Source organism: Typha latifolia, chromosome 3 (assembly GCF_019914945.1).
Source record: "Typha latifolia isolate L0001 chromosome 3, TyphaL0001v2, whole genome shotgun sequence".
NCBI classification, from domain to species: Eukaryota; Viridiplantae; Streptophyta; class Magnoliopsida; order Poales; family Typhaceae; genus Typha; species Typha latifolia.
Window position 1 is genome coordinate 390,629 of NC_133088.1, and position 15,141 is coordinate 405,769.

The 15,141-nt window shown below is 38.6% G+C and overlaps 1 protein-coding gene and 1 long non-coding RNA gene across 3 annotated transcripts; both read right to left on the minus strand.

Moving 5' to 3' along the window:
* Nucleotides 1-493: 493 nt before the first annotated feature.
* LOC140785027 (transcription factor bHLH112-like) lies at nt 494-3,209 on the minus strand. 2 transcript variants are annotated; one of them, XM_073132717.1, is made up of 7 exons: nt 2,772-3,209; nt 2,062-2,671; nt 1,865-1,960; nt 1,709-1,774; nt 1,509-1,574; nt 1,344-1,394; nt 494-1,244 (listed from the first exon to the last, which is right to left on the minus strand). In XM_073132717.1, exons 1-7 carry the CDS (start codon nt 3,074-3,076, stop codon nt 1,092-1,094), a joined length of 1,347 nt encoding a protein of 448 aa, XP_072988818.1. In that variant the 5' UTR covers nt 3,077-3,209; the 3' UTR covers nt 494-1,091. The 2 variants fall into 2 exon arrangements, with proteins under 2 accessions (XP_072988818.1, XP_072988817.1); XM_073132716.1 differs by lacking the exon at nt 1,865-1,960 and having other exon boundaries at nt 2,772-3,188.
* Nucleotides 3,210-11,997: 8,788 nt separating this feature from the next.
* On the minus strand, nt 11,998-14,575 carry LOC140784606 (uncharacterized). The gene is made up of 2 exons (XR_012108294.1): nt 13,875-14,575; nt 11,998-12,242 (listed from the first exon to the last, which is right to left on the minus strand). It is a non-coding gene; the product is annotated as an uncharacterized lncRNA (long non-coding RNA).
* Nucleotides 14,576-15,141: the final 566 nt, after the last annotated feature.

Here is a 15,141-nt window from a genome sequence, read left to right on the forward strand (position 1 = left end):
AAATGATTGTGTTTGCTGTTCTTTTTCAGAAAAGGAAAAAAAAAGGAGAGGGAGAGAGAGATGGTTGAATATCTAGCCATGATGACTTTGGGATTGCACTGTCTATGAGATGGCTTCCGTTAAGTTTATTCTAAATATAACTTAAAAAAAGAGCTAGTTGAGTTCGTTATCCTCAGACTTATTTAACTAAAATTCAATGTGAGTGTCTATTATAAGATTTTCTTCCTATCAGTTCAATGGAATGTGATGGTCCTGCTGAAAGCATGAGTGCATTTCCCCTCCCTTCACTTCTTATATAATTAAGAAACTACAATAGAGAGATGAGAGAGAGAGAGAGAGAGAGAGAGAGAGAGAGAGAGAGAGAGAGAGAGAGAGAGATAAAGATGGTCTTCAAGTGGGTCACCCTCTGACTTCCACTACCATCTACAGAACACATAAACAAATTAAAAAGCAAGATCCCCCAAACAAAAAGACCACACACTTGCTGCTATCCTGACTTCAATTATTCCTTGTTATTATGGTATTTGGAAAAAAAAAACACAAAAACAAAAGAAAGAAAGAAGAGGTGGTGGTGCCAGCCCTTACACAACACACATCAAACAGGAACAAGACCCACCATTCTTTTCCTCTTACACCTTTCCCCATTCCCTTCTGCTAAATTCAGCAACTACAACAACTAGTCCCCATCCCCCCGCCCTAAACTAATCCCTAATCTTCTGCCAAATTTAGCACCTGTTCCCATTCTCTTAACCCACCTCCGAATACAATACTACGATTATTATTCCTTCCAAAGTTGTATGCTCCATGGCCAGCCTCATATCATTCTCCTTGTAGCTGTCCCAACTCAGCCTAACTTTGAAGGCTCACCTTCTCTCTCTCTCTCTCTCTCTCTCTCTCTCTCTCTCTCTCTCTCTCCTTTTGTTTTTGTTTTTTTTTTCTCTCTCCTTTGCTGGACCTTTCTGCCTTTTCTTTTCTCCCCATACTACTACTAAAATTTCCTAAGAATTCATGTTATTGTCTGTCCTTTCCTCCTAATCTCTATCATCCCCTACCTTGCTTTAAATTCGTTGTTCCACAAAACCCTAACTCCTCTACCTGAAGGTTCCGCCAAAGGTAGGGTGCCAGAAATCCGCCGTCGTCTCGCTCGCCACCGGATAAGTGCTCGCTATTGGAACCAGGCATAGCCCTCGGCTTCGCAGATCCTGCCTCGACCCCTCACCGCCGTCCTTGGACTTCTCCGAGCCCTGCATTGGCAATCAATGCAACGATGCATGTTATTAATTAAAACTTGCCACTAATCTAAAACAAGACCAAGTAAGTTAAAGAGTCATAGAGATTAGTACTTGTTGGTGCTGCATGGGGTGTCCATTTTTCAAGTATGGTGTGCTTAAAACCTGATATAGAATATAACGCCGAGTGTTAATTATACCATGATTGGAGACTGGTAGTTGGTGATCTAAGCTTCAACTTAAGTCAAGGCAGCATAAGTAGTGGAGATATATACTTACACCAACTTGATCATGAAGGAACTTAATGTACCCAATGGCCTCATGGAGAACCGATGCCGTATCAGTCTATGAGTAAAGTTGGAAAGCGAATTCAGTTGTAAAGTGAGTTGCATAATGCTTATAGCTCTCAAGAATACTTGAAGGAAGGCAAGATGTTAAGCAACAGTTGTATCATATATAGAGAGACTTAGAGATGGTACCTTTCCAAAAGGCGCAACCAGCTGCTGCAGTGCAGTGATTCTGTCCCCTAACTTCTCTTTCCTCACCTACAAATTTGTAAAACTTAAAAGCTATCAAGGATGCCTAAAGATCAGGAACAAGATCGATCAAAATCTAACATAGATCGCGTGTAGTACTTTAAAGGTGGGTAATGGTGATGGAGTCTCGATTCTAGTCTTCTTGTATGCAGGCTCGCTGCTGCTTTGTTTGTCATGATCTCCTTCCGTATTCGACTGGATAATTGAAAGGAATATATATAATCTATGGTGAACTCAATAAACCCTAAAAATATCACGGGGATAAAATAAAATTAAACAAAAGAACTGAAGAATACCTTTACGATCAGGTTACTGCAGCCAGGTTTCGCGGCAAACGTCTGCGAGACGATCTGCGGCGGCGACAAAGGGTAGAAGCCCGACTTTAGTTCGTTGGTGGCGCCGCCGGATGCATTCCAAAAGGGAGCGTTGTTGGTGAACTGCATCTGATCATGACCTTGACCTAGCTGTTGCTTAAACGGCGACGACTTAAACAATTGAGGGAATTTAGCCCATGACGGTTGGAAGATCTCGCCGGGGCTACCGCGGAACTCTGGCATCTGGGCCTGGTAGATCGACTGCTGAGGTCTTGTATCGGGCTCGAATAGGCTTTGTAGCATCGTCGACGGGCACCCGTAGGAGACCACCGGAGAGAGGTGATAATTAGTAACGCCGCAGTCAGGCTGTGGCGGCTCGTCGCCTCCGGAGTTCAGGTGATGTTGGTCTAATAGGAAATTCTGGTTCATATCCTTGAATGAGTTAATACCGGATTCTTCGCCGCCGCCGCCGCCGCCCACGTGGATTTGATCGGATTCGATCGGCGCGGCTTCATGCCGGAAATAGGACCTTGTGCTTAGATCCTCTTGGAGCATGGAGTTGAAGCTGTTCTCAGCTTTTCCACTACTCCTTCTGCACCGTATCAAATTCCAACATATAAATCCACTTCTAGATCTCTTACACACCTCACATATATCAAGATAGTCTTTTTTTTTTTAAAAAAAAAACTTACAGTAGGCTTTGTGTCCAATACATGGGTGGAGTACTTGAGAGGCCATGAGAAGGCAACTGCAAAGTGGAATCTTGGAAGGAAACCGAGCTCCCGGAGGCCGAACCGGCCGACTCATCGCACGATCGCGACTTGGCTTCAACCATCTCGCCGGCAGTCGACCATCCATAGGCTCCTCCGCTGGAAATATCGGCGATTGGCATCGAGCACGAGACGGCGGTCGGACCGTCGAAGCCCGCGGCAGTCCTCCCCGGGTTCCACCAGTTGCCTCCATTTGTGCATATTCCTGTCTGAAAATCATCTGCCATCTCTTTATATCTCTTGATCTCTCTTTCTTCTATCCTTTTTGAGTTGCTTGCTTTCCTCCTCGATCTATTAGCTTCTCTCTTGCTTGGAGACTGGAGTCCTTTTGTTGGGGGCCTTGGAAAGGAATGAGAGAGTAGAGAAGGGCTATATATAAAACCGCTGGGGGGTGTTGTACGGGTTTGGTCGTAGAAAACCGGTAGACTTCTTGGGAATCGGACCTTTGAATGGTGTCTTTTGTTTCAATTTTTACATAGGTATGTTTTTGGAATTTTATTTTAATTTGCTTGGGTACGAAGAGATATGATTAGTTTGTTTACTTTTGTTTACTTTGTACAGTGCAAAAGAGATGAGTCGGTTCAAAGTAGTTACTATCAATGATAGAGTGCTTAACATTCTTCTTCAGTGGTTTGCTGCCTTTTTTTCCTTTTTGCTATGCGAACAACTAGATGAGAGGTCTATACCTATTGATGAAGGTGTAAATTTTCTCTCGTCAACCAATTGCAACTAAATTTACCAACTAAGCAAGTATATATGCAGAGCTGAAAATAAAAATAAAATAAAATAAAAACACTTTCCTTTCTGTTCATACTTACCAACATTATTCTATTTTTTTTTAATAAATTTTCTTTTAGGTAGTTTTCTGCGATAGAAGATGGGAGAAAGGATGACACTTTAGCTTTAATAGTGGAATATACTTGGATAATTCCTTATTAAATGGAGATACGTACTTTTAACATATATTTAAAAGGGAGTCAATTAAAAACTCTTATTATCGCATATTTAACTCTTTTTTGTTGCTTATTGACAGTATTTACTGAAAAATCAAATTAAGTACAGGAAAAACAAACACAGTGCCAAATAAACATTTCAGGATAAATAGTATTGGATCAGTTTAGTCACAAGAAATTGGCTCCATCTCTCGTGATCACTTTCTATGAAAGTCTAGCAACCCTTAAGATGCTTCATAAGGCTAAACTTTGACTATATTTTTGGCATGGCCAGAAGGAAAAGTAGTTAATTTCCAAGTCAATCAAGCAATGGTTCGCAAGGATTTGCAAGCAACAGCATCAACAACTAAAATTATTCTTTACACTATTTGGACTTACTCTTGCTTTGTGAAAATTACGATCTTATCAGTACTGGAAATACATATCCATATAGCATCTAGTTGAACCCAAAATGTTTTAACATAATGGATTGAATATTGTATTGTTAGTTTCATATTTGTACACTTTATTTCTCATACTTATTTTGCTATATTTTGGATATTGTTAGATCAATCCTAGACGGTGAATGGTCACCTGTGATGCTGGCTGGTATTTAGTTTGTCTCAACATTAAATTTTCCTAATGATTTTTATTTACCATTTTATTCATTTCATCACAAATAAAAAGAAGAGAGAGTAAGAGCACAACGTATTATAGATTTATGATATATTTTCACTTCACATAAGTATCACATCATATAACAAAACGAAGAGAGAGAGTAGAGCACAACATATATATATATATATATATATATATATATATATATAAGAAAACTTCTAGATGAATTTGTGATATATTTTTACCTCACATTTCGATAAAATAAGATATATCACATCATATAATTATTGATTGAAATCATCCACATCAGCACAAACTGTGGGAACAGTTTCCTGTTTCTGCGATCGATGGGATAACGAAATTTTCTTTCCATCAAATAGCCTACTAAATAGAAGATGACTAAATACTGTACTAATATTCTCACGAATTCGCTACTGATCTTCTCTTCGTTGTCAACAACGAGTTAGTAGAATCGCAACGTCAGGTCTTTGTCTTTTGGAACATCGTAAAGTAGTAGATGATAGATCTGAGCCGTCCAATCCTTTTATTTACCCTCTCTATTATCTTGGGACAAGGCACATACGATCTAAATATCTAATAGATGTGTCTTTAGGGGGGACCCTTGTCTCTTGGGTCAACTTGAGTCCCTCCAATGCATCGTTCATTGGTTTCTTGATAATTAGTTAGTCCAAATCATGGCACAGAGTTGTTGACTCTAAGTATATATTTGTTACAATTTCTTAGGAAGGAAAAGATAATATAAAATGGCACGTGTACATGCTTGTAGTAATACATATGAAATAGCGGGGGTAATTAAATACAATATATATACATGATTCAAGCCAATAATAACTTCAGGTTATCTCATAGTGGATACACTAAGAAAATTAGAATCCATGTTTCAAATCCCAAGATCCTCCTAATAAAATTCCATCCTTAGACAAGGGGACAGCATTTTAATGGTCCATTAAAATAAAAGCAAATCGATTAGCTTCAAATTCTTCGCAATCAAATCAAGAACCTATTCATGGAATAGAGTCTAATATCTCCTAAGGTTATAGAGCTGCTAAGGACATGCTTATCCTATCTTTCTACATGATATACCCTAAAAACTTTTTATGTTAGCATCTATGAGAGAGAGAGAGAGAGAGAGAGTGAAAGAGAAGAAAAACAAATGCTTCTAGCTCTCACTGCTTTACTGATTCTCTAACCACTATTAACACTTTTTGATATTTCAATTATCTCCCTTAGGTCCCTCAATCATATAACCTTTATTCTTCAAAAAGAAAAAAAAAAGAAAAGAAAAAACAACCAAATTCCTACTACTTGTATATCCTATGTTAATGTACGCATCCAGCATTGAACCTGCCATAAGTAGTTCAACAGCTTCTCAATTAGGATGCCCAAAAGGCAATTTTACCAAATCAGAGAACTAATAAGGCATATAACAACTCAATTAGGGGGGACCACTCTATTACTCTGTGGTTATATTTCATCTCATGATCAGTAATACCTAACTTCTAATTCGCCGGTAGCAAGTAAATCTGATTAATTGCACTGTCTTTTTTAATTTCCATATCTTAACGAGCACACCGAGATCATAAAAAAATAGAAAAAATAAATCCAACTTGAGTTACTAGAATCAAAGATGGATCCTCAAGTAGGGTATAGGTCCCCATATACTAATTATTAATGGTATCAAATTAAAGAGATGGATGGAGCCGACTTGGATTAACTTTCAACGTTAGTCTATCTTAAATAGTTTCCACTATATATCTAATAGGAGAGCATCCAAGTTTCTTTGTAAGCGCATAAGTGATGGTTAAAATATCTTAATAGGGTTCTCTTTTATAATCTGGAAATTAAAGATAAGCTAGTAGCCGAAGACATGGTAGTGGTACGACCAGCTCCTCCATTAACGACCCTTTTGTGTAATATTCTTTTAAGCCCCTTTACTTTCTACAAATTCCAAAAAAATATTTCCAACCCGAAATCCCGCGGCCCGGGCGGCGCCATCTAAAGGGAGAAGGCGGAGACTCGGCTCACGTCATGCTTAGGACCTTCCTGTCGTAGGTCAACGTGGGTCCCACGTGGCGTGCGCGCGTGCTTTGGCGCCTACCTGGTCCTGGGCCCACCCCTTCCCCAATTGTGGTCAAAAGCCCGAAAACGACACTTATTTTTTTATTTAAAAAATAAAAACTCTCTCCCTCTCGCTCTTCATCTCTCAGCGCTCGTTTTCTAGCCGTTCGTTTGTGTGTGATCAATCTCCTTAATTTTTTTCTGCGATCTGATCCATCACATGGATGGCTTCCTTGAAAACATGGAGAGTACCCCATAACTATTTTGTCGTCTTACCATATCCCAGTGGTCGGTCGGTCGGTCGGTCCCATTCATTCCCTCCGCGGCTTTCATGGGCTTCCCATAGGATGGACGGCTCACCTCTTAATTTTGCTCCCCTATTAATTGATAACCACCCTTCCCATTCTTCATTAACTCTACCAGTTTTTATTTATTTTTATTTTTATATATATATATATATATATATATATATATATATATATATGATAATTTGCTTCAGAAAAGAAAAAAGAAATTTTAGACAATATAAGCTAGGTTGGACACGTACTGAATAAAGGTTGACGAATGATGGAATTGACGAAGATGATTGACATTAATGATCAAAGGAGATATTTGATTGAAGACGAAACTATTCATTTGGACTGAGTGTAGACACAAGACTAACAAATCATAGAATAGATGATTTGACATTTATGACATCTTGGTTTCTCTAATTTCTCGACCTCAAAGGATATCTTTGAGTGATGCCTGTCCACCTATGGATTTTGTCCTTGTCTTCTTGCTCATATCCTCTCTCTCTCTTTTATTTATATATATTTTTTCTTATATGTTTGATATTTGACCTTGCTAGTTAGTGCCAAAAATTAATAATAGAAAGGGGTTTGAAGTGTAACATTATCAAATTAAGATTAATCCTGAGGATGTAGAGAAGTCCGTCCTATATTTATACTTCTTTTTTCCCCTCCCCTTTTTTTTCCTTCTAGTGATAAAGATAGCAAGCCGCATCACAAAAAATAAAATAATAATTATGATGACACGGACAACTACTAATGAACACGCATTCAATTGCACAAACTTACAAACAATCTTATCTACAAAATTGAAGAATTATTTTATTTTTACTAATTGATGTCATATTAACAGCATATTTTGTTAAAAAAAACAAATTTTGTTAAGCACTACAGTTACTATTATCGGGTAATTGCACGTGAAATGTGGTACCCACGCGTAAGTACTCGAATTAGGCCGTTGACTTGTAGGACAAAGGGTGGACTTTGGTGTGGATGAATGCACGGTGGCTTGGATTCGGAGTGGGGATTTTTGTGGTTTGCATCATTGAGTTCGTCGATTTAGTCAACACATCGTGTCAAAGCCACCAAGTTGGTCGGTCAGCCATCCGCGATCAAGTTTGCTCCACTTACATAGACCAACAAGCTACCACAACAACTACCCAAAATGGGAACCATCTCCTTGAAGAATTGGGAACGGAGAGCCATCGGTTTCCATTTTAGGTAGGTTTTGGGTAGTTGTTGTTTGACAAGCGTGAGAGTCGACCCAAGCCGTGTCTCGGAGAAGGTAGTTGTCAGGTAAATGAACAAATCAAGTGAGGGACAATCTCTTTCAAGACAGATCGCACACGGAATTTGGGAATTTTGCTTTGCAAGTTGACCACATGCCAATGTAAACCAAAATATTCCATTCGGTTCAAATATTCAACATTAAGGACCACTACTCAATCGATGATGACAGTGAATTCTTTTTCTTGTTCTTTTTCTCTCTCTCTCTCTCTTATTCTACGGTAAAAATTTTATATTCCTCCTCGTGAGTCATCTATTAAGTCAAGTTTTTTTTTAATAAAGCAAAGCTGCATACGGTGTTCATCTCATTTTTTAAGTGATCGGTTAGAATTTAATTTAGGAGATGCAGGAGGCTAAATTTGCCGCGTCCAACGAAAAGGAATAGATAGAGATAGAACAAAATTTAATTATTCAAAGCACTAGTGAGACTCTGAGTATGTAATGACTTTAAGGCCTCGCATGCAATATGTGTCAATTGTGGTATAAAAAAAATGATTGGAGGAGGTGTTTAAAGTGGGAGAAAGATGTGTCCTTTTGCAGTTTGGTACACTGAAAAGATGGCTCATTGTAATCTGACAACTAAATCCACAGTTGAGAAAAAAAAATTCGGTAGGATATCAACAGCTGATATAAAAAATTGTTACAAAATCTCTCTCTCTCTCTCTCTACACACACACACACACCCCACAGATGGAGCTCGATTCATGTAAGACTCTTCCTTCTATTACCTCAGGTGGTTTTAGAATTGTTAAATGTTCTTTTCTTTTTAGAGTTCTTCCAACACCCCTCTTGACGAAAGGTTCCTTTCAAGATGTAATGGCTTTTCTGTTGTCATCTTTTTACATCCTTACGTGTTGGAATATTTTTGCTCAAGATTCAATCCTAAAGGAGCTTTAGTATATTTTTCTCAAGCATGCCAATTTCTTTCATCATTGGCAAGTAGATTTATGCCACATACTTGAAATTAAGGGGTTGACAATGGCCATTTGACCATGCTTTGCGTTTGGCAATGGGAGTGGGGGAGGGTCGGTCATTCCCTGACAATCTAAAAGAACTTCCATGTTATTACGCAGGCAAAGAGAAGTAACCCGTGGAAAGAAACTGACCAAATCTTTTCATGTCGTCTAGTTAACGTAACAAATAACACAAAATCATTTATGCAGCCTAATATTATTCTCAACAGCCATTAAAAATCCTATAATTCTCTACAGCTTGAATAAATCTTATTATAAACTACACCCGGCTAGAATTGTGTTAAAGACATTTAACTAGATGCACCTCAACAGCTTATCCGCAATTTATGTAATCTTTGATAACAAAATAAAACTCTAGGTCATCTAAGTAAAAGCCACCACTATTAATATGTCAGCTTTGACGTAGGAGTTGCGTCATAAAACATAAGGGGATTTTGCCAGGAGCTCATCAACTGTATAGGATATACGGATTGGTTATAGAAGTTGCGAAAAGCATTGACCCCATGAAGTAGTATGAGGGGTCAGATGGTCTCATGGTGGTGAAATGGAGAATGAGAGATGGTTGGACCAACTCTCCTCTCAATTGCTTTCCCCTCAGCCATCATTGCTGTTCAGAAGAATTACATATCTTGTACTCATACTTCGAAAGATAAACTTTTACTCACAAACATGTGTCCCCATGCATCTGTATATATAGCACATTTCCTTTTCCTAGTAGCAAGGAGGTTTCTTCTTCACCATTATTAATTACATAAGTCATGCTTTGCGTAAAAGCATACTTGGATTTATAATAACGTAGCTACATCGGGATCCTAATTCCTTCATCATTATCAGTTAAGAGGTTAAATGGGTTTTCCAGTCCATATATCTGTGTGAGGAGAAAAGTAATGATTAAACGAAAGCTTAGCGAAGAAACAAGGGAAGTACCTTTTTAAATTGAATGATACCTTGGTACAATTATTGAGAAAGTATTCAAAAGGAAGAAAATTAATCACCTTTGATAAAGCTAGCTAGAGAGAATGATCACACGTAAGAGGACCACATTTGTGGTTATTCTACTCTTAAAAGATAGAGAATAAGACTCGAGAGGAAATAAAACGAATGAAATACATAGCAAGTTCGACAAACATCCATCCAATTATCTAACTAGTGAATAAGACAATGGCATAAAATAGGAAGAAAACGATATGAATAAGTTATTCTGCTAATAATCTTTCTTCCCTTTCCAGTTTAGTGAAACCTCCGCCGCATATTAATATGTAATTAAAACAAGCAAACCACCCAAAGAAATCTAGTTAAACAAAGACTTCTACCATATCTGTTCTTTGTTAATGACATAAATGTCTGGTTTTTGCGAATACAAGGGAACTGGTCGAAGATCATCATAGTCATATTGAGACAAAGAACATGACCTAAGTTCTATTGCTTATCCATGCAAGAGACAGTATTAGTTAGCATTTGGCACCAAAAGACAAGGATAATCTAAGGGTAGGATGCAACTGCTATAGAAGACTTGGTGCCATTAGCCAATGTAAGATCACCTGCCTTCAAATAAAAAATATAGCAAGTATGGCTTTGGAGATGTGACATTAGGTGTGCAAATCCTAGTTAGTTACCTATTAAAGTGGCAAAATAATGATTGAAACACCTAAAAAATATATACTTGATCTGGTCATATAAGCAAAAGGTACAAGGATGAAACTTGTTTAGGTTGTCAGTTAGGACATTCTTCTCTACTGGTTTATGCAACTCTTGTGGACTTTGCATTCTCTTGCTGAAGTAAGAGTCACCAAACCTTGTCAGCACTCTGTCCCTCAGGGACTTAAATATGCAATTGATGACAGTGTAAGTCCAAACCACTCTTCGCCTCTGTTACAAGCCTAATTTAGCATATAGTACACCTAGATATAAAGCTTTAGTTATAGAGCTTGACAAGGTAACTAAACTGATCAAGGTCTACATATATCAGTGTTCCAAATTAGTAATTATTTTTAGTAATTCGTGAGGATTCAGTAATTATTTTTAGTCGGAGTAGTTCTACTTTCAGGGCTGCAGATGGATTTGGTGTATGATAAGGCTTTTCCAAATTACCTGAACAATGTTTAGAATAACTCAATTCTAAATCAAAGGACCTGAAACTCTAGAGATGATGCGTTTCCAAATAATAAACTAGAGTTAATCAAGATTATTGTCATATCAAAAGATCTTTGACATATATTCCTTCTGGCATCTGTGTCCTCTCCATCAAAAGAGAATTTTAGGATCTAAAATATCTTTACCTGAGAACATCTGACACAATGATGATATAAATGAATGGACTTGGTTCATCTAGCAATCATCTTCTTCCCTGTCACCTCAAATGTTGACTTAGGGAATTAGGCATGCTTCACTTTTAATTGGATCCTCTCCATAGGAATATATGCTGCTTGTGTTCTCCCATGTTATTTCTCACCCAACACTTTCCTTGGGACAAGTAACATGCTTCAAAATGTCAGTAGTGTCAAAATGTAAGAGCCCTTTGCTACCATCATGGCCAACTTTGAAGCATAACTTTAGGCATATTTGATGCACATAAAATCCAAAGAATAGACATCCCTTCGTTCAGATTGGACCATTGATTTAGGTGCAATTCGGGGAGGGTCTCAGTTGATAAAAGAACGTGGTTTCACACCACAAGGACAGAGTGAATGAAATCGTACATCAATTGTCAGAATATAGATATCTGCACTGGAATGAACTTATTCAAGTTTATCATGACAAATGATGCAGCAAAACGTGCAATGCATGTGACCAACAAATTTTAACCAATTTTGCCCCCCACAAACTGTAGTCTTAGATGAATAATATCTCAGTCAGATGCTAGTCACTGAAATTCATGTGTAGTGAATTTAATTCGAATTCTGTTAAATCTAAGACAGGCAATGCTCATTCAAATATGGATGATATTATGTATCAACAGATCTCCAACTGCTATCTAATGTTAGACTATTTCAGATTTCATTGACACAGGACACATTTAGATGGATAATACAGATATGTACAGAATAACACATACAATAATAGTCATGGATAATTTATCTCAGGTAATTTGACAATGGCTGTCAGCCGAATCATGGTCCACACCATCTCGTCTTCCTTAGCCTTCTTTGGAGGCAAATATCCATCGTCCGACAAAACAAAGAAATTCCCACACTTCATATATTTTGGCAAGTTCTAATGCAAGAAAACAAGTGATGATCATATAACATCTAACCAAACAGACTTCGACTATTAAGTACAGGAAGTAAATAAAGGATTCATAATACGGTCGGATGAGGCGATGCAAAATGCATTTAAGCAAATAGTGATGTTTATTGACATAGATGCAATAGGAATACTGGAAATAATGCATCAGCCGTAGTCGGAAAGGATATGCTTCTTTCATAGTTCACACCAAGTAGTTCAGAAAATGATTATGGACATTAGCAAATCAAGGATGGTCAGCAGAACTATAGTACTGACTAAGACATTAAAAGTGAGTTGAGCAGAAACACTCTGACAGTTATCAATCCTCTAATGGACAGCAACAAATGGAAAAGCAGAATGTTATGCTATCGTCATGAAATTATAGCACAACCAGAAATGTGATTACTGAAATTAACAAGCTTCTTGTCTGCCCCCAATTCCTTTGCATTTTATTATTGTTAAAGACTTAGATACATACTAACCTACATCATCTGTCCATCTTTTATGAGTTTGTTTGCTAAACTCATGGCCATCCCATGATCCATGTCTTGGCCAGAATACACTACCCTGGCATCTGATTTATCACTATTACATGACAGACTGGCATCACATTCAATTCCATTTGCTTAATTAATGCAGATACCGGTTGAAGTATGCCTAACGGTTAATGATACACTGTCGGCTACAACAGAAACTCTTGTTTGCTGCATTTAGTAGCATTAAAGTAAAACGGAGATGTGAATCAATATAAAGAAACATAAATCTGAGTCCAAGTAAATATCGTAGTTGGTCCAGAATAAAGGACAACAATCAGAAACTCCACATGCATATAGCATTGCAATTGCAAAAAACCTATTTTCAGAAGAAAGAGCCAATAGTAATCACAGAATAGCATCATGATGTATTGAGAAAAACCAAGTTGCGACGTTGAGCACCAACTTGCCATAAAACCAAGTTGCGACGTTGCACTACATATCACTACTTGCCATTGAGATAAATTTAAAGGCTTCATTCTTCTACTAAAACTGGAGTGTGTAATTTCCTTCTCTAGAAATAACCAACTTTCCTTTTTCCGCCTGCCTCCCCGCCTTTTGGCACAATGAGTTCAAAATGACTCTGTTTTAAATGTGCAATATGTGATCCTCACCAAACATGTCTATTCCATCGAGAAAGATTCCCCCTTTATGATTCTATTGTTTCTCATATAATCTCTTTGTGTCACATTATTCAACGACATTGGCATATTTTTCTCAAGTAAACTTGAATTACTAGATGATATCGTAAATATTCGACATTCTGAATACCCTGTTCTGGTTACATGTATAGAACGAAAGTGGACGTAAACTTGAACCAGAAACTACATCTGGCTTGAAACCTAGTGTTCCTAAAAATAAAAATAAAAATAAAAACTAACCGAATCTGATAACACGTGGGACACTAAAGTTGGCGCGTTCTTAACCCATTGGTTGTACTAGTTTAAAGACAAGCTAATCTAATTAAGATGAGGATGGATTGATGGAACCAGTAGAATAGTAACATCCATGGTAAATAATTTTATAAAATACTAAATAATGTGACTACCAAGAACTCAATAGAAATGATCATATTGCCTTCACATACCTCTTTGCATATAATCATCGCTCAAGGGTGCATTCTGGTGGTCTGCCGCATTTTGTCGAACAAGTGATATGCGTCGTTCAAAGACCCCATCTCTGACCCAGGCGTTAAGCGGTCGTCATAAAAACCTATTAGTTCACATCCCCACTGACCAACTAGAGCGGGCCGAGGCGGGCTTCAATATGCTGGCCCGTTAACGCCCGCCAGCCTAGACATAGCTCGGGCTTTGGGCCGTAATTAGTCAGTGGTGCAGGCCAACTAGGGCTAGAGAGAGAGAGAGAGAGAGAGAGAGGAGAGAGAGAGGATGTCTAATAGAAAAGGCCATCTCCTTCACCTTTCACTCGCCCATTTGGTGTAAATCTTGAACGAGATCGATCGGTGGAAATCCATAGAAGACGATCCTGGCGATGCAACGAAGAAAAAAACCCAGAGTACAGCAGAGGCCGACCCGGACCTGGAAATACCTACGAGTAGTCTCGGGACCAGTGTTAAACGGCCAGGCTCGGCCCAAACTTGCAGATCGGTCTGCATCCGGCCCCCTTATTCTTCCCTTATTTCTATTCTTTTCCTTTTTCTTTTCCATCTTTCCTGCCTTCTTCCACCGACCCCCTCCCCTCCATCTCCCTCTGTTGTCAGTTGTCTCTCTCTCTCTCTCTCTCTCTCTCTCTCTCTCTCTCTCTCTCTCTCAATTCAAACCACCTACATAATGGGTTCCGGGTCTGCTAGCTGAAGAGCCCGACCCGGTCCAAATTAGGCTCCGGTGCTGGCTATGCCGCAGCCCGGATTCGATGGGAACCCAGCCCATGAACACCCGTGCCTGTACTAATGTTTATTGTATTCGGCCTTGGAGATCATCCATCATTCACATTGTGTGCTTTTGCGGCCCAAAATGCTTTATATGGGGCTCCAATGTCTATCATTGCGTAGTGCTTGCCAATGTCGGCTTCAAGGTAAATAAATGTAAGAGTGAGCAAAAGGAGCAGCACATGAAAGAGAAGAGCTACATGATGATGCCCCAACTGCCTTACATGTTCTCATAAATAGCTTCACCTCCTGTGGTCTCCTCCATCTGAGTTGTATTCTTGTCCACTCTGCCTGGCAACCACGCAACAGTGCGCGATCGAGCTCTTCTCGCTGTCGGAATCCCCCTTTGCTAACGCATAATCCTACCATTGATATGGACAAGAGGGACCGAGTCATATTTCATGTCTTCTCTAAATTATATATAGAATAGTCTTCGGCAGTTGCCACGGTGCTCCTTTTCCTCTGC

Bases quoted from the DNA above. Each gene is read 5' to 3' on its own strand.
- LOC140785027 (XM_073132717.1), bottom strand. From the start codon at position 3,076: ATGGCAGATGATTTTCAGACAGGAATATGCACAAATGGAGGCAACTGG. The intron at 1,775-1,864 runs GTACTACACGCG...ACAAATTTGTAG, and splicing joins CACCATTACCCACCTTTAAA to GTGAGGAAAGAGAAGTTAGG. The intron at 1,575-1,708 runs GTACCATCTCTA...CTTTACTCATAG, and splicing joins TGGTTGCGCCTTTTGGAAAG to ACTGATACGGCATCGGTTCT.